The sequence below is a fragment of the Somniosus microcephalus genome, chromosome 30, assembly GCF_052327205.1.
Source record: "Somniosus microcephalus isolate GS21.2 chromosome 30, FLI_Smic_1.0, whole genome shotgun sequence".
In the NCBI taxonomy this organism is placed as follows: Eukaryota; Metazoa; Chordata; class Chondrichthyes; order Squaliformes; family Somniosidae; genus Somniosus; species Somniosus microcephalus.
The window spans coordinates 29539893-29558216 of NC_141016.1; the positions used below are offsets into that span (position 1 = coordinate 29539893).

At 53.7% G+C, this 18324-nt stretch overlaps 1 protein-coding gene across 2 annotated transcripts in view; it reads left to right on the top strand.

Annotated features, from left to right (window-relative positions):
• Window positions 1-4148: 4148 nt before the first annotated feature.
• The window catches only part of plat (plasminogen activator, tissue), a 31291-nt gene continuing 17115 nt past the window's right edge, over window positions 4149-18324 (top strand). Inside the window, exons 1-3 of one of the 2 annotated variants that reach the window (XM_085971308.1) lie at window positions 4149-4255; window positions 17018-17122; window positions 18064-18121. In XM_085971308.1, the coding sequence (XP_085827434.1) occupies window positions 17060-17122; window positions 18064-18121 (121 nt within the window). In that variant the 5' untranslated portion in view covers window positions 4149-4255; window positions 17018-17059. The remainder of the gene's footprint in view (window positions 4256-17017; window positions 17123-18063; window positions 18122-18324) is intronic. The other variant, XM_085971309.1, reaches the window with a different exon arrangement.

Below are 18324 nucleotides of genomic sequence, written 5' to 3' on the forward strand. Positions count from 1 at the left end.
AAGCAAAGGTATTAAGGGATATGGGCCAAAGGCGGGTATATGGAGTTAGGTCACAGATCAGCCATGATCTCATTGAATGGCGGAGCAGGTTCGAGGAGCTGAATGGCCTCCTCCTGTTCCTATGTTCCTGCCTGCTTTGAACTAAGCAAAAAATTACTTCACTGTCACTTGGAGAACAAAGTCTCCTGTTTTGAACTGTTCTGATCAGTGTTTGAAAATGACTGGGAATGTCCTGATCTTTATTGAAAGCCCCAAGGGCAATGTCCATAGCGACAGGACAGGAGGGAGATCAGAGAGAAGGTGAGCTAGATCAGCAAGTAGTGGCGGTGTCGTGCTCGACTTTTAAAGTTTGTAGCTTGTACATGAAGGAAAGAGTGAGGGGAGCCTGGGTAAGGATGAGCAGGGCTGCTCACAGTGCAGCATTCTTTTGGTGGGGAACGCTTCCGTTGGGCTATTGTGTTGAACATGTTCCACAGATCGCTGACAGCAGACTTCATCCTTTCCAGAATTCCACTTATGAACTGTTAAACGGGTTGATCAGCTTAACCAGTTTGAACTGGTGACTAGTAATTGGAGCAAAGCTTTTTGTTGGTCAAATCATTCCCCCCCCCACCCCCCCGCACCCCTTGTCCCTCTCCCAGTTACACCCACTCTGCCCAGTTCAGTTCTATCACGCGAGACCTTCTCCTGCTGGGAACGCCCCCTCCCCCTTAGCCCCCGGGACATCCCCTGGGACCGCCCCCCAGAACAGCCCAGCCGGGAGCCCCACCCCACCCCGCCCCTCAGTGTTTCCATCCAGCCCAGCCCTAGCTGGTTTTTAGTGGGCTACCGAAAATGTCAAGAGTATAAACTGGACAGCCCTCGCACTTTCTGAAGACGTGGCTCTGGTTTACGAGCAGTAACATTTCGCCTCTACCCATTCCCTGCTGGTGTCAGGCGTTTAGAAAGTTTTCATCAGCAGCAGTGAGACTGGAGTCACAGCACAAAGGCTCCTGACTCCCTCTCCCCTAATGTCTAGCACCCAGTGCCGGGCTCCATCTCCCAGTGCCAATCTCCCAGTGCCAGTCTCCCAGTGCCAGGCTCCCTCTCCCAGTGCCAGTCTCCCAGTGCCAGTCTCCCAGTGCCAGTCTCCCAGTGCCAGTCTCCTGGTGCCAGTCTCCCAGTGCTGGGCTCCCTCTCCCAGTGCCAGTCTGCTGGTGCCAGTTTCCCAGTGCCAATCTCCCAGTGCCATTCTCCCAGTGCCAATCTCCCAATGCCGGGCTCCCAGTGCCAACCTCCCAGTGCCAATATCCCAGTGCCGGGCTCCTAGTACCGGGCTACTAGTGCCAGCCACCCAGTGCCGGGCTCCTAGTGCCAATCTCCCACTGCCAGTCTGCCAGTGCCAGTCTCCCAGTGCCAATCTCCCAGTGCCAATCTCCCAGTGCCAATCTCCCAGTGCCAGTCTTCCAGTGCAAATCTCCCAATCCGTCTCCCAGTGCCAATTTCCCAGTGCCGGGCTCCCAGTGCCAATTTCCCAGTGCCGGGCTCCCAGTGCCAGTCTCCCAGTGCCAGTCTCCCAGTGCCAGTCTCCCAGTGACAGTCTCCCAGTGCCAGTCTCCCAGTGCTGGGCTCCCTCTCCCAGTGCCAGTCTGCTGGTGCCAATCCCCCATTGCCAATCTCCCAGTGCCAGTCTCCCAGTGCCAATCTCCCAGTGCCGGGCTCCCTCTCCCACTGCCAGTCTCCTGGTGCCAGTCTCCCAGTGCCAGTCTCCCAGTGCCAATTTCCCAGTGCCAACCTCCCAGTGCCAGTCTCCCAGTGCCAGTCTCCCAGTGCCAATCTCCCAGTGCTGGGCTCCCAGTGCCAATCTCCCAGTGCCAGTCTCCCAGTGCCAATCTCCCAGTGCCAACCTCCCAGTGCCAGTCTCCCAGTGCCAGTCTCCCAGTGCCAATCTCCCAGTGCCAGTCTCCCAGTGCCAGTCTCCCAGTGCCAATCTCCCAATGCCAGTCTTCCAGTGCCAATCTCCCAGTGCCAATCTCCCAGTGCCAGTCTCCCAGTGCCAGTCTCCCAGTGCCAATCTCCCACTGCCAGTCTCCCAGTGCCAATCTCCCAGTGCCAATCTCCCAGTGCCAGTCTCCCAGTGCCAGTCTCCCAGTGCCAATCTCCCACTGCCAGTCTCCCAGTGCCAGTCTCCCAGTGCCAATCTCCCAGTGCCAGTCTCCCAGTGCCAATCTCCCAGTGCCAGTCCCCCAGTGCCAATCTCCCAGTGCTGAGCTCCCAGTGCCAATCTCCCAGTGCCAGTCTCCCAGTGACAGGCTCCCAGTGCTGGGCTCCCTCTCCCAGTGCCACTCTGCTGGTGCCAATCCCCCAGTGCCAATCTCCCAGTGCCAGTCTCCCAGTGCCAGTCTCCCAGTGCCAATCTCCCAGTGCCAACCTCCCAGTGCTAGTCTCCCAGTGCCAATCTCCCACTGCCAGTCTCCCAGTGCCAATCTCCCAGTGCCAGTCTCCCAGTGCCAGTCTCCCAGTGCCAGTCCCCCAGTGCCAGTCTCCCAGTGCCAATCTGCCAGTGCCAGTCTCCCAGTGCAAATCTCCCAGTGCCAGTCTGCCAGTGGTGGGCTCCCAGTGCCAGTCTCCCAGTGCCAATCACCCAGTGTCAATCTACCAGTGCCAGTCTCCCAGTGCCAATCTCCCAGTGCCAGTCTCCCAGTGCCAATCTCCCAGTGCCAATTTCCCAGTGCCGGGCTCCCAGTGCCAGTCTCCCAGTGACAGTCTCCCAGTGCCAATTTCCCAGTGCCGGGCTCCCAGTGCCAGTCTCCCAGTGCCAGTCTCCCAGTGCCAATCTCCCATGCCAGTCTCCCAGTGCCAGTCTCCCAGTGCCAATTTCCCAGTGCTGGGCTCCCAGTGCCAGTCTCCCAGTGCCAATTTCCCAGTGCCGGGCTCCCAGTGCCAGTCTCCCAGTGCAAATCTCCAAGTGCCAATCTCCCAGTGCCAGTCTCCCAGTGCCAATTTCCCAGTGCTGGGCTCCCAGTGCCAGTCTCCCAGTGCTGGGCTCCCAGTGCCAATCTGCCAGTGCCAATCTCCCAGTGCCAATCTGCCAGTGCCAGTCCCCCAGTGCCAGTCTCCCAGTGCCAGTCTCCCAGTGCCAATCTGCCAGTGCCAGTCTCCCAGTGCAAATCTCCCAGTGCCAGTCTGCCAGTGGCGGGCTCCCAGTACCAGTCTCCCAGTGCAAATCTCCCAGTGCCAGGCTTCCAGTGCCAGTCTCCCAGTGCCAATCGCCCAGTGTCAATCTACCAGTGCCAGTCTCCCAGTGCCAGGCTCCCAGTGATTATCTCCCAGTGCTGGGCTGCCAGTGCCAATCTCCCAGTGCCAGGCTCCCAGTGCAAATCTCCCAGTGCCAGTCTCCCAGTGCCAATCTCCCAGTGCCGGGCTCCCAGTGCCAATTTCCCAGTGCCAATTTCCCAGTGCCAGTCTCCCAGTGCCAATTTCCCAGTGCCAATCTCCCAGTGCCAGTCTCCCAGTGCCAATTTCCCAGTGCCAGTCTCCCAGTGCCAATTTCCCAGTGCCAATATCCCAGTGACAGTCTCCCAGTGCCAGTCTCCCAGTGCCGGGCTCCCAGTGACAGTCTCCCAGTGCCGGGCTCCCAGTGACAGTCTCCCAGTGCCAATCTCCCAGTGCCAGTCTCCCAGTGCCAGTCTACCAGTGCCAATCTCCCAGTGCCAATCTCCCAGTGCCAGGCTCCCAGTGCAAATCTCCCAGTGCCAGTCTCCCAGTGCCAATCTCCCAGTGCCGGGCTCCCAGTGCCAATTTCCCAGTGCCAGTCTCCCAGTGCCAATTTCCCAGTGCCAATCTCCCAGTGCCAGTCTCCCAGTGCCAATTTCCCAGTGCCAGTCTCCCAGTGCCAATTTCCCAGTGCCAATATCCCAGTGACAGTCTCCCAGTGCCAGTCTCCCAGTGCCGGGCTCCCAGTGACAGTCTCCCAGTGCCGGGCTCCCAGTGACAGTCTCCCAGTGCCAATCTCCCAGTGCCAGTCTACCAGTGCCAATCTCCCAGTGACAGTCTCCCAGTGACAGTCTCCCAGTTCCGGGCTCCCGCTCCTGCTCTGGCGGGGACCAGGCTGCCTCCCCCGGACCGGAATTCCCCGTTTCCGCATGACGTCCTCCGCAGCCCCGCCCGCAGCCCCGCCTCCAGCCCGCTACATAACCTGCAGCGCTGGGGCCGGAGCGGCAGAGACTCGCGGAGCGGCGCCGGGACTTGGAAAGAGCGACAGCCCGCCGGCTGGGTGAGTACACGGGGCGGCTTCACCCCCCGCCCGGCTCCGGCCACCGCCACCTCCTCCCGGGGCTGCAGCCCGGCTCGGTGCGGCAGGGACCCGGGGGTCGGGCTCACTCCCTGCCCACCATCAGTGCGTCCATGCCATGGAGCCTCTGCCCCCATTCCCTATCCTCTGCCCCCCATTCCCTATCCTCTGCCCCCCATTCCCTATCCTCTGCCCCCCATTCCCTATCCTCTGCCCCCCATTCCCTATCCTCTGCCCCCCATTCCCTATCCTCTGCCCCCATTCCCTATCCTCTGCCCCCCATTCCCTATCCTCTGCCCCCCATTCCCTATCCTCTGCCCCCCATTCCCTATCCTCTGCCCCCCATTCCCTATCCTCTGCCCCCCATTCCCTATCCTCTGCCCCCCATTCCCTATCCGCTGCCCCCCATTCCCTATCCTCTGCCCCCCCATTCCCTATCCCCTGCCCCCCATTCCCTATCCTCTGCCCCCATTCCCTATCCTCTGCCCCCATTCCTTGCCCCCCATTCTCTGCCCCCCCACAATGCTTTCTGCCCCCCGCTCTCTGCCCCCCCACAATGCTCTCTGCCCCCCGCTCTCTGCCCCCACAATGTTCTCTGCCCCCCCCGCTCTCTGCCCACCCCCCCCCCCCGCTCTCTGCCCCCCCACAATGCTCTCTGCCCCCCCGCTCTCTGCCCACCCCCCCCGCTCTCTGCCCCCCCACAATGCTCTCTGCCCCCCCCGCTCTCTGCCCCCCCCCCCCCGCTTTCTGCCCCCACTCCCTGTCTTGACACCACCTTCCAGCGGAACTCCAGCAGGTTCGGTCTCTCTTATGTTGGAGAAAGAGGGGGTTGAAGTGCGGACACTGAGCCGGGGGTTAGCACAGGGTCCTGGGGCACCGATTGAAACTGGGACATATGTTCTTTATGTTCTAGGGTGACAAGTTCTTGTTACTGATAGCCAAAGTGTATGAAATCAGCATTTGTGTAAATTTTACAAGGAGATGGGACCCGGTGAAATAAACACAATTGTTTGCTTGTGCATAGGACGGATTCAGCCGGAATGTAAAGGATAAAAGGACAAAGAGAGGGAGAGGGAGAGGGAGAGGTGGACGCGGGTGGTGGGTAATCTCCCTGTTTGGTAAAATTGTGCAAAAAGTAGGGATTTTGAATGCCGCACCAGAAACCAAACTTATTTTATACATTTTCATTGGGTTTTTTTGTTCGTTCATCGCATCTGGGCGTCACTGGCAAGGCCAGCATTTATTGCCCATCCCTAATTGCCCTCGAACAGGTGGTGGTGAGTCGCCTTCTTGAACCGCTGCAGTCTGCACTCCCACAGTGCTGTTAGGTAGGGAGCTCCAGGATTTTGACTGAGTGACGATGAAGGAACGGCGATATAGTCAGGATGGTGTGTGACTTGGAGGTGGTGGTGTTCCCATGCGCCTGCTGCCCTTGTTCTTCTGGGTGGTAGAGGGTTTGGGAAGTGCTGCTGAAGAAGCCTTGGCGAGTTGCTGCAGTGCATCTTGTAGATGGTACACACTGCAGCCACGGTACGCCGGAGTTGGAGGGAGTGAATGTTTATGGTGGTGGATGGGGTGCCAATCAAGCGGGCTGCTTTGTCCTGGATGGTGTCGAGCTTCTTGAGTGTTGTTGGAGCTGCACTCATCCAGGCAAGTGGAGAGTATTCCATCACACTCCTGACTTGTGCCTTGTAGATGATGGAAAGGCTTTGGGGAGTCAGGAGGTGAGACACTCGCCGCAGAATACCCAGCCTCTGACCTGCTCTTGTTGCCACAGTATTTATGTGGCTGGTCCAGTTAAGTTTCTGGTCAATGGTGACCCCCAGGATGTTGCTGGTGGGGGATTCGGCGATGGTAATGCCGTTGAATGTCAAGGGGTGGTGGTTAGACTCTCTCTTGTTGGAGATACAAAGCTACCCTGGATATGATAAGGCCAGGGTATCGAAAGTTGCCGGTGCCTTTCCAGTGCAGTTCGCCAAAGTCCAGCGACAATTTCCATGTCCTTTGCTGGTTAGCGATTCACTGCCACCTGCTGTCTGTGTGTGATCCATGCTGGGCTGTGAGGGATCTGCTGGTTTCACTCTCTGCTGTCCAAACAGTTTAAGATTTAAACACGTTGCTTCCAAGACTTGTAAGAAACAAATAGGGAGAATGTGAATCTGCCAATGATTGTCAAAAAGGGAAAAGCTGGTTCAGGCTCTTCCTGCTCTCGGTGCTCCTTGTATTAAAGGAGCCTCTCACTCGGGGACCTGCTGCTTCATACCTGGGCTTGAGGGGAAGGTGTGAGAACGTTCAGTATGTGAGAGTTCACTGCTCCGCTCTGTAAACCACTGCCCCTCCATCCCAAGACACCAGGAAGAGACCTGCCCAAAGAGAGAGAGAGAGAGACCCTGGACCCTGCCCAGAGAGAGCGAGAGAGAGACCCTGGACCCTGCCCAGAGAGAGAGAGAGAGAGAGAGAGAGACCCTGCCCAGAGAGAGCGAGAGAGAGAGAGAGAGAGAGCGAGAGAGAGACCCTGGACCCTGCCCAGAGAGAGAGACCCTGGACCCTGCCCAGAGAGAGAGAGAGAGACCCTGGACCCTGCCCAGAGAGAGCGAGAGAGAGAGAGACCCTGGACCCTGCCCAGAGAGAGAGCGAGAGAGAGACCCTGGACCCTGCCCAGAGAGAGAGCGAGAGAGAGACCCTGGAGACCCTGCCCAGAGAGAGTAGAAGAGAGAGACCCTGGACCCTGCCCAGAGAGAGAGAGAGAGCAAGCCCAGAGAGAGAGGAGAGAGAGACCCTGACCCGCCAGAGAGAGAGCGAGAGAGAGGACCCTGGACCCTGCCCAGAGAGAGAGAGAGAAGAGAGAGAGACCCTGGACCCTGCCCAGAGAAGAGCGAGAGAGAGACCCTGGACCCTGCCCAGAGAGAGAGAGAGAGAGAGAGAGAGACCCTGGACCCTGCCCAGAGAGAGCGAGAGAGAGAGAGACCCTGGACCCTGCCCAGAGAGAGAGCGAGAGAGAGACCCTGGACCCTGCCCAGAGAGAGAGAGAGAGACCCTGGACCCTGCCCAGAGAGAGAGAGAGAGAGAGAGAGACCCTGGACCCTGCCCAGAGAGAGAGAGAGAGAGAGAGAGAGAGAGACCCTGGACCCTGCCCAGAGAGAGCGAGAGAGAGAGACCCTGGACCCTGCCCAGAGAGAGAGAGAGAGACCCTGGACCCTGCCCAGAGAGAGAGAGAGAGAGAGACCCTGGACCCTGCCCAGAGAGAGAGAGCGCGAGAGAGACCCTGGACCCTGCCCAGAGAGAGCGAGAGAGAGACCCTGGACCCTGCCCAGAGAGAGAGAGAGCGAGAGCGAGAGAGAGACCCTGGACCCTGCCCAGAGAGAGAGAGAGAGACCCTGGACCCTGCCCAGAGAGAGAGAGAGACCTTGGACCCTGCCCAGAGAGAGAGAGCGAGAGAGGGACCCTGCCCAGAGAGAGAGAGAGAGAGAGAGACCCTGGACCCTGCCCAGAGAGAGCGAGAGAGAGAGACCCTGCCCAGAGAGAGAGAGAGAGAGACCCTGGACCCTGCCCAGAGAGAGCGAGAGAGAGAGAGAGAGAGAGACCCTGGACCCTGCCCAGAGAGAGAGAGAGAGAGAGAGAGAGAGACCCTGGACCCTGCCCAGAGAGCGAGAGAGAGAGACCCTGGACCCTGCCCAGAGAGAGCGAGAGAGAGAGACCCTGGACCCTGCCCAGAGAGAGCGAGAGAGAGACCCTGGACCCTGCCCTGAGAGAGCGCGAGAGAGAGACCCTGGACCCTGCCCAGAAGGAGCCTGGATCCTGTTGGAACGACTCGACACCAAGATAAAGGGCCGGGGCACCAGGGCTGGAAAGGTTGGTGATAAGGCGAGGCGAATCAGAAGGTGGTGACCGACAGCAAGCTTGGGCTAAGGGCCTGCAGGGGGAGGGAGACTGAGGGGGCGATGAGCAGCGATACAATGCTGAGCTGCAGAGTGAGTGAGAGTTGGGCTCGGTGAGATGGGTCCTGATTTCGGCACCGCGAGGACACTGGGAGGAGGGCGGGCGATCGATGTGAGGCCAGCGGTCTGGGTCTGCTGCCCCTCAGGGGAGGGGACAGGGTAGCAGGGTGTAGAATTACATCGAGTTTACGGCACAGAATAAGGCCATTCGGCCCAACAGGTCTGTGCTGCACACGAGCCTCCTCCCGCCCTCGATAGCTCTACAGATACAGGAGCTATCGACAACTAACAGTTGCAAAGAAAGAAAGACTTGCATTTATACAGCGCCTTTCACGACCTCAGGACGTCCCAAAGCGCTTTACAGCCAATTAAGTACTTTTTGTTTTGAAGTGCAGTCACTGTTGTAATGTAAGAAACGCGGCAGCCAACGTGCGCACAGCAAGATCCCACAAGCAGCAATGTGATAATGACCAGATGATCTGTTTTAGTGATGTTGGTTGAGGGATAAATGTTGGCAAACGCCATCCCTACAGTCTTCCCAGATCTTCCTGGAACAGAGGAACATTCCAAAGTTCAGAAGGTCCCAAATCTTTACCAGACTCCCACAGAAATGTTGCTTTGACTAGAAAGTGGCTCGGATGTGGCCAGTTTTGTGCTGATCTTGTCCAAAGCTTGTCCCTGCGTCAGTCTTCTTGCTGTTGTTAATATTCAGTGGATTTAGGAGTGGAAAGTGCCCAGTCTGCAAACCTGCAGCAGGGTAATGGTCTGCAGCTGGGAAATCTCACTCTGAGTTTTTCACTCCATTCCCTCCACCCCCCCCCCCCCCCCTCCCCTGAGGCAGAGAATTAACTAGCTTTCCTCTCGCTCTTAAACTATTTCTGTGGTGAAACATTGCATGACTAACCGGCTGGGCTGGCCGGAGATTTGCACTGTTGACTATTCCCCTGATCCAAGTGCAGGGCTCGTGTGGGCCTGTGTTTCTGAGGTGGGCCCAGGCCTCACCGCCAGGCAGGAGAGAATCTGTGACAGAGGTAAGGCGAGAGATCATGCAACGGCTCCACCTCTTGTCCTTCTGTAGCCAGTTATCTTTGAGCGCAGCTTGTAGACAACAGTGAGGCCCGATTCACTCTCAGCCATCTGGGGCTCCAGCAATGCCAGCTAGATTAGTCATTACTTAGCAACCGGAGGGGGGGGGGAGGGGGGGGACTTTAATCACTCGCTCAACTGAACTTTTCATCTGGATAAAACGCAGGAAAGGATCCGAGAGACGGAGAGAGAACTTGGAATCTGCGGTGAACTAAAGCCCATGGGATTAAAGCCACACTGGCTGTATGGATATGAAATTGGTTAAGGGACGGAAAGCAGACAGTCGTGGTGAAAAGTTGTTTTTCAGACTGGAAGGAAGCATACAGCGGTATTCCCAAGGGATCAGTATTAGGACCACTGTTCTTTTTGATATATAACAATGACCTAGTCTTGGCTATACAGGGCATAATTTCAAAGTTTGCAGATGATACGAAACTTGGAAATGTAGTAAACAGTGAGGATAGTAACAGAGTTCAGGAGGACGTAGACAGACTGGTGAAATGGGCAGACACATGGCAGGTGAAAATTAACGCAGAGAAGTGTGAAATGATACATTTTGGTAGGACTGAGGAGAGGCGATATAAACTAAAGGGTACAATGTTAAAGGGGGTGCAGGAACAGAGACCTGGGAGTGTACGTACACAAATCATTGAAGGTGACCGAACAAGTTGAGATTGCTGTTTTTAAAAAAAAAAAGCACATGGGATCCTTGGCTTTATTAATAGAGGAAGAGAGGACAAAAACAAGGAAGTTAATGCTAAACCTTTATAAAACACTGGAGTATTGCATCAAATTCTAAGCACCGCACTTTAGGAAGGATGTCAAGGCTGTGGAGAGGGTGCAGAGGGGGTTTACTAGAATGGTGCCAGGGATGAGAGACTTCAGTTATGTGGAGAGACTGGAGAAGCTGGGCTTGTTCTCCTTGGAGCAGAGAAGGTTAAGGGGAGATTTAATAGAGGCGTTCTAGATCATGAATGGTTTTGACAGTAGATTCCACTGGCAGGAGGGTCAGTAGCCAGAGGACACAGCGCCACACAGTGCCTCACAGCGCCAGGGACCCGGGTTCGAATCCGGCCTCGGGCGACTGTCTGTGTGGAGTTTGCACATTCTCCCCGTGTTTGCGTGGGTTTTCTCCGGGTGCTCCAGTTTCCTCCCACAGTCCAAAGATGTGCAGGTTAGGTTGATTGGCTATGATAAATTGACCCTTGGTGTTAGGGGGATTAAATACGTGGGGTTACGGGGATAGGGTGAGATATGTGTTGGTGTAGGGGTTACGGGGATCGGGTGGGATATGTGTCGGTGCAGGCTCGATGGGCCGAAATGGCCTCGATCTGCACTGTGGGGTTTCTGTGATTCTGTGACACAGATTTCAGATCAGATCAGATTCAGATTAGATTTATTTGCCATATGTAACAAGTACAATGGAATGCTTGTTCCCCATCGGGGCGCGTCAGCTATACAGACAGCGCCGCGTTCAGAGTCAATACAATGGCTTCCCGTGGCAGTGGGAGCACGATGTCCCTCAGCCGCTCCGTCCTCCTCCTTCACCGCGGCCTCCTCCTCACTGTTGCCGGCTCCACGTGTGGTGGCCTGCTTCTCCCGCTCTGACCACCATGCCCGGCTCCCCTCCCCCCCCCATCCGGACTGCGAGTTACCCGAAATGGAGCTGCCGGCCGACGTGCTGCAAGGTAATTGGCAAAAGAACCAGAGGGGAGATGAGGAGAATTTGTTTTACGCAGCGAGTTGTTGTGATCTGGAACGCGCTTCCTGAAAGGGCGGCGGAAGCAGATTCAATAATAACTTTCAAAAGGGAATTGGCTAAATACTTGGAAAAGGAGAAATTTGCAGGTTACGGGGAAAGAGCAGGGGAGTGGGACTGATTGGATAAGAGCCGGCACAGGCACGATGGGCCGAATGGACTCCCGTGCTGGTTGATTCTGTGCTGCTCCAGTTGTTCGCAAAGCGAGAGATTTGTTTTGCTTTTTTTCATTTTTGACGGAGCAGAAATACAAGCGTCTGTTGTCTTGGTGATGCACGGCCCGTGTGAGAGGAATGCTTCACCCTCCGAGGTGGCCCACAGTGCAGTGACTGAGCTGGACAGGGCAGCACAGAACAGGAGGTGAATCAGGAAGTGGGGATGAGATGGCCACAGGCTTGGGGTGTTCAAGCCAGTGGACTGAGGGAGGCGAGGACGAGTTCCACAGGGTTAACATCTGGGAATGAATGAGTTTGAATCGGAGGTGACGCAATGGGTGCGGATTCCAGCACACTGAGGGGACGGGTGCCCCCCGAGTTAACGTGTTCTCCGCTCCTGAAATTGGGGATGGGGAAAGACTTGGGCAAAACAGTTAGACACACACACACAGTGACAGAAAAGGATTGCGTTACCATTTGAGAGAGGGCTGCAGTGCTTCCTGCCCTCTCTCCCCTTTATATTCTGCTTACGAAGCCTTCCAGAAATTGGGCAGGGGGCCAGACTTGCAGAGGGTTTAATGCAGTTTCTCTGGTCCAACCCATCTGGGATGCAGACTGGTGAGAGGGAGACGAGGATATTGGCTGACTGGTTTCTGGGTGCAAAGCGAGACTTCAGTGAGAGAAGAGGGGAGAGCGATGGAGAGAGGCTGTTTGCATCTTTAGAGACAGTGTGTGAGAAAGAGAGGGCCAGAGAACTGAGCTGTGCAGTGTGATGGGTGAGTACAGGGAGTGCTCACAATCCTGAACCCCCCCCCCCATTGGTACTTGGTACTGGGCCCTGGGTGGGATCAGGACAAACTGCCTGTTCCGTGTGGTTCTGACTCGAGTCGCTCTCGCTCGCTGACTCAGCAGCCTGGGATCTGGAAACACTTTCAGCATCTTGTACAATGAGGTTTATACAGATTGTGCAGCAGGAATCTCTCGCTGCCTACCCTGACGACCCACAGTCCCTGTTACTGTACCTCTGCCATTTATGCCCCATGCGTGTTGCTCCCTTCCCTTGGCCGAGGCAGTGGGTGAGGATACTATCAGCATCCTGCAGTGGGCTGTGCGGAACTCCATGCCAGAGTTTTAATTTCTGGCCTGTGTTCATGCACCGATTACACACGGTTGTTCAGGATCGCTTGAGCCAGATCGTGACTCGTCGAGAACTTCCTTTGTCCTCCCTGTGAACCCCCCCTAGTGTGCGCTAACTCTGCACACAAACCAGACAGCCCAGCTCGCAATCTCCACACTGACTCCACGTCACACACCAGTGCTTCACTCTCAGTGTCAGGTGTCAGCTGTGGCTCAGTGGGCAGCACCTCTCGCCTCTGAGTCAGAAGGAAGTGTGTTCAAGGCCCACTCCAGGGACTTCAGCACATAATCTAGGCAGACACTCCCAGTGCAGTGCTGAGGGAGTGCTGCACTGTTGGAGTTGCCGTCTTTCGGATGAGATGTTAAACCGAGGCCCTGTCTGCCCACTTGGGTGGATGTAAACGATCCCATGGCACTATTTCGTAGAAGAGCAGGGGAGTTCTCCCCAGTGTCCTGGCCAGTATTTATCCCTCAACCAACGCCACTTTAAAAAAAAACAGATTATCTGGTCATTTATCTCATTGCTGTTTGTGGGATTTTGCTGTGTGCAAATTGGCTGCCGCGTTTCCTACATTAGGAAAAATAATGGAATCCCTACTAAAGAGAAATTAGAAGAACATCTAGAAACCAAAAATATAATAATGAATAGTCAACATGGATTTTAAAAGGGAAAGTCTTGCTTGACCAACCTCATTGATTTTTTTGAAGAGGTAACAGCGAGAGTAGACAAGGGTAATGAGGTAGATGTAATTTATCTGGATTTTCAAAAGGCCTTCGATAAGATACCCCATAATAGACTGATGAACAAGGTCAGAGAATACGGAGTTGGGGGACAAGTATCAGAATGGATTGCTGGCTGGCTTCAGGACAGAAAGCAGAGAGTAGGAGTAAAGGGTAGCTATTCACAGTGGCAGAAGGTGGGTTGTGGTGTTCCACAAGGATCAGTGCTGGGACCACTGCTGTTTAGACTTGGGAATCAAAAACACAATTTCTAAATTTGCGGATGACACCAAATTGGGGGGGAATAGTCAATACTGAGGAGGACTGCAACAAATTACAGGAGGACATTAATAAACTTGCAGATTGGGCATATAATTGGCAAATGAAGTTCCACACAGATAAATGTGAGGTATTACATTTTGGTAGGAAGAATAGGGAGGTCACTTATCACTTGGAGGGTGCGAGTCTAGGTGGGGTAGAGGAACAAAGGGATCTCGGAGTACAAATACACAAACCGCTAAAGGTAGTGACACAGGCCATAAAAAAGCAAACCAAGCACTAGGGTTTATTTCTAGAGGGGATAGAATTGAAAAGTAGGGAAGTTATGCTAAACCTGTATTGAACCTTGGTTAGACCACACTTGGAGTACTGCGTACAGTTCTGGTCGCCATATTATAAAAAGAATATAGAGGCACTGGAGAGGGTGCAGAGAAGATTTACAAGGAGGATACCAGAAATGCGAGGGTATACATATCAGGAAAGGATGAACAGGCTGGGTCTCTTTCCTCTTGAAAAAAGAAGGCTGAGGGCTGACCTAATAGATGTCTTTAAAATAATGAAAGGTTTTGATAGAGTGGATACAGAGAGAATGTTTCCACTTGTGGGGAAGAGCATAACTAGAGGCCATCAATATAAGATAGTCAGCAAGAAATCCAATAGGGAATTCAGGAGAAACTTCTTTACCCAGAGAGTGGTGAGAATGTGGAACTCGCTACCACAGGGAGTGGTTGAGGTGAATAGTATCGATGTATTTAAGGGGAGGTTAGATAAGCGTATGAGGGAGAAGGGAATGGAGGGTTATACTGATAGTTAGATGAGGAAAGACGGAAGGAGGCTCGAGTGGACTCGTTGGGCCGAATGGCCTGATCCTGTGCCTTTTATCCTATGGAATCCTATGGAATTACTACAGTGACTACACTTCAAAAAGTACTTCATTGGCTGTGAAGCGTTTTGGGGCGTCCTGCAGTTGTGAAATGCGCGAAAGAAGTGCAAGTCTTTATTACACAGGTTTCCCCTCCTTCTCTCTCCAAAAACAGCTTGCAGGAATCGGATGGGAAATGATGATATCCTGCAATGAGAGTTTGAATATCTGGTCATCTTGTCTTGCAAAAGAAAGAGTGCAGCCCTCAAACTTAGCTGTCCCTTTCACACTGGGTTTTAAAGTATTCCAGCAGCAAGCAATTAAAGTTCATAGACAAAAAAATAGAGAAAGATAAACAAATGAGATGAAGTGTCACAGGAAAAGTCTAAACCACAACTCTGAGCCTCACCCTCAGACAGCAGGAGACCTCCTGCATTCCCAGAATGTGGTCTGGGCTCTGGACATGGCCCAGCAGGGAGGGGCCGTCATGTGTGCTGCAGCTGTTGAAATCTCCACACCAATCCCAGAGAGAGTGAAGTCTTAGAATCCTCAATATTCAGACTGCGGAACACACGGAGCGTCCCTCGGTCATAGTGTGTCAGTGTCCAGCACGATTAGTACACCAACTTTCTGCTCAAACACTCCCAGGGCAGATACAGCACGGGTTAGATACAGAGTAAAGCTCCCTCTACACTGTCCCATCAAACACTCCCAGGGCAGGTACAGCACGGGTTAGATACAGAGTAAAGCTCCCACTGTACTGTCCCATCAAACACTCCCAGGGCAGGTACAGCATGGGTTAGATACAGAGTAAAGCTCCCTCTACACTGTCCCCATCAATCACTCCCAGGGCAGGTACAGCATGGGTTAGATACAGAGTAAAGCTCCCTCTACACTGTCCCCATCAATCACTCCCAGGGCAGGTACAACACGGGTTAGATACAGAGTAAAGCTCCCACTACACTGTCCCATCAAACATTCCATGGGCAGGTACAGCACTGGATAGATACAGAGTAAAGCTTCTTCTGCACTGTCCCATCAAACGCTCCCAGGGCAGGCACAGCACGGGTTAGATACAGAGTAAAGCTCCCTCTACACTGTCCCATCAAACACTCCCAGGGCAGGCACAGCGCGGGTTAGATACAGAGTAAAGCTCCCTCTACACTGCCCCATCAAACACTCCCAGGGCAGGCACAGCGCGGGTTAGATACAGAGTAAAGCTCCCTCTACACTGCCCCAACCCCAACCTCAGATAAGACGCATCCTGTGATGATGTGACATTTCTCCATTCCCACATCAGGATGTGACTTTGAGTGAGATCGACAAGTTAGCGCTGAGCCAGCGATGGGTTTGTTCCGATTGCCCAGACTGACTGGGACCTGGGCTGAGACTGACCAAACCCACTCCACATGGACATTTACAGGCGGGCAATGGGCCATCTTGGTTTCAGACTGGAGGATGGATTACATCAACTCTGTATCTGCGATACTGAGCAACTAATCCCGGCCATTTCAGATGAAACCCTCTGTACTGGCCACCCCCTTTCCTCTGCAGCCCCTTGTGACCGTCTCTGTTCCACGTCCAGCTCGTGACTACTTGATCGACACTTTCACATCCCCTCTGAATTGCGTGGGCCGTCACTGTACAGACCACAGCCTGAGTCGTCCAAAGTCTACAGCACTGAACCCTCGCTTCACCCAGCACACCATTCCAATTCACCGTCCCGTCGCTGCTTGTGTACGGAATTCCCCTGCTCTCGCCCAAACACTTCCAAACCGCAGGGAGTCCTTGTCACGACACCCTGTGCTGATCCTCCACCTCATTCCCTTCTTCCGGTATTGGTCGCCAGGGAAGAAAGTCCGTTCCCCATCTTGCAGAGCAAGCTGTCCTTGTCGTAAAGTCCCCAAATTCACATACACAAATCTTTGAAGGTGGCAGGACAAGTTGAGAAGGCTGTTAAAAAAGCATGTGGGATCCTTGGCTTTATTAATCAAGGCATAGAGTACAAAAGCAGGGAAGTTATTCCAAACCTTTATAAAGCGCTGGTTAGGCCCCAGCTGGAGTATTGTGTTCAATTCTGGCACCACAGTTTAGAAAGGATGTCAAGGCCTTGGAGAGGGTGCAGGGGAGATTTACTAGAAGGGATGAGGGACTTCAGTTACTGTACATGGAGAGACTAGAGCAGAGATTTAATAGAGGTGTTCAAAATTATGAAAGGTTTTGACAAGAGTAGATAAGGAACTGTTTCCACTGGCAGGAGGTTTGGTAACGGAGGACACAGATTTCATGTCATTGGCAAAAGAACTAGAGGGAAGATGAGGAGAAATGTTTTTTACGCAGCATATAGTTATGATCTGGAATGCACTGCCTGAAAGGGCGGTGGAAGCAGATTCAATAATCACTTTCAAAAGGGAATTGAATAAATATTTCAAAAGGGAAAATTTGCAGGGCTATTGGGAAGAGAGCGGGGGAGTGAGACTAATTGGATAGCACTACCAAAGGGCCAGCATGGGCACGATGGGCCGAATAGCCCCCTTCGGCACTGTATAATTCTATGATCTTAAAGAGCAGGCTCGCAGTGTCGTAACGGAACAATCCCTGGGTCTGAGAGGCTGGACAATGAGTCCCTGAAGGTTGGCCGACCACATCGGGCACTGTATGGACAGATGTTGCTGATACCCGTGACACGGCCTGTGGTTCTGTGCCAGCGCAGCAAGCTCTGAGACACACAGAATGAGGAGCTCACCTCAAACTGAACAACAACCCCTGCCCAGCAGCTAATACTAAATGGTGCCATGAATGTTTTAGTTTTGCAGGAAGACGACTTGGGGACCAGGATAAAGGAAGAACATGACTGTGTTGGGAACTCCCAGCGCTGTCGCTTTGCTCCTCACTCTCACTGTGGCGTCGGGGGTAAGTGTCTCCCCTTCATTCTCCGCTCCTCTCCATCTCTCTCCCATTTCTCTCTTTTTGGTCACTATCTCTTTTCTCTCGCTCGCTCTCTCTTGCTTGATGGCTCTTGGTCGCTCACTCGTTCTTGGTCTGTCTCTTGCGCTCTCTCTCTCTCTCTCTCTCTCTCTCTCTCTCGTGCTCTCTCTCTCCCTTGCTCTTGCTTTCGCTCTCACGTTCTCTCTCTCGCTTGCTCTCGCTCTCGCTCTCTTGTTCAGGTACAAGAGACTTTCTTTAAACAGGCGCTCAGTTTATTTTTGTAACCTTCTGATCTTGAAGCGAGCTGAAATAGAGAACTGTAACTGGGAAGCTGAGTCCAGGTACAGAGCCGGTGAGAATGTGAAACTATCGCCGTTCCCTGTCACAACTCGCGGGCTCTGTTCTGTGTCGGCACCTCACACTCTGAGGGCTGGCCGCTGCTCAAATCAATCATTTTAAGACGGAGCCACAGCTACAGAAAGATCCCTTGCTGGGCCAAGGGGTCCAGTAAAGTCTGACTGAACCTTAGCATTGACGAAAGGTCATTGACCTGAAACGTTAACTCTGTTTCTCGCTCCACAGATGCCGGCTGAGTGTTTCCAGTGTTTTCTGTTTTTACTTTGCGTTCTCCCCTCTTCCCAGTAAATAGAACAGAGATATTTTTCAAACTGCGTCGGTCTGTTCCACTTGTACATCACAGATCTAGAACATGCTGCCTGAAAGGGCGGTGGAAGCAGATTCAGGCAAAACTTTTCAAAAGGGAATTGGATAAATACTTCAAAACATTTGCAGGTCTGTGGGGAGAGAGCAGGGGATGTGGGACTAATTGGAGAGCTCTTTCAAAGAGCTGGCATAGGCACGATGGGCCGAATGGCCTCCTTCTGTGTTGTAAGATTCTGATTCGATGTTCTACTTTTCTGTTTCAGCAGCAGCACCTGCGATTTAAACGAGGGACAAGATACTTCAAGTCCGAGACTAGTCAAGGTGAGTTCCTCTCTGTGCAGAGGCCCCAGTGCTCGTCCTGAGTGACCCCCGATGTGTGAGTGTTCTCTGAAACCCGTGTCCTAACTCGCACCAAGTCCCGTTCACCCATCACCCCTCTGCTCGCTGACCTACATTGGCTCCCGGTTAAGCAGTGCCTCGATTTCAAAATTCTCATCCTTGTTTTCAAATCCCTCCATGGCCTC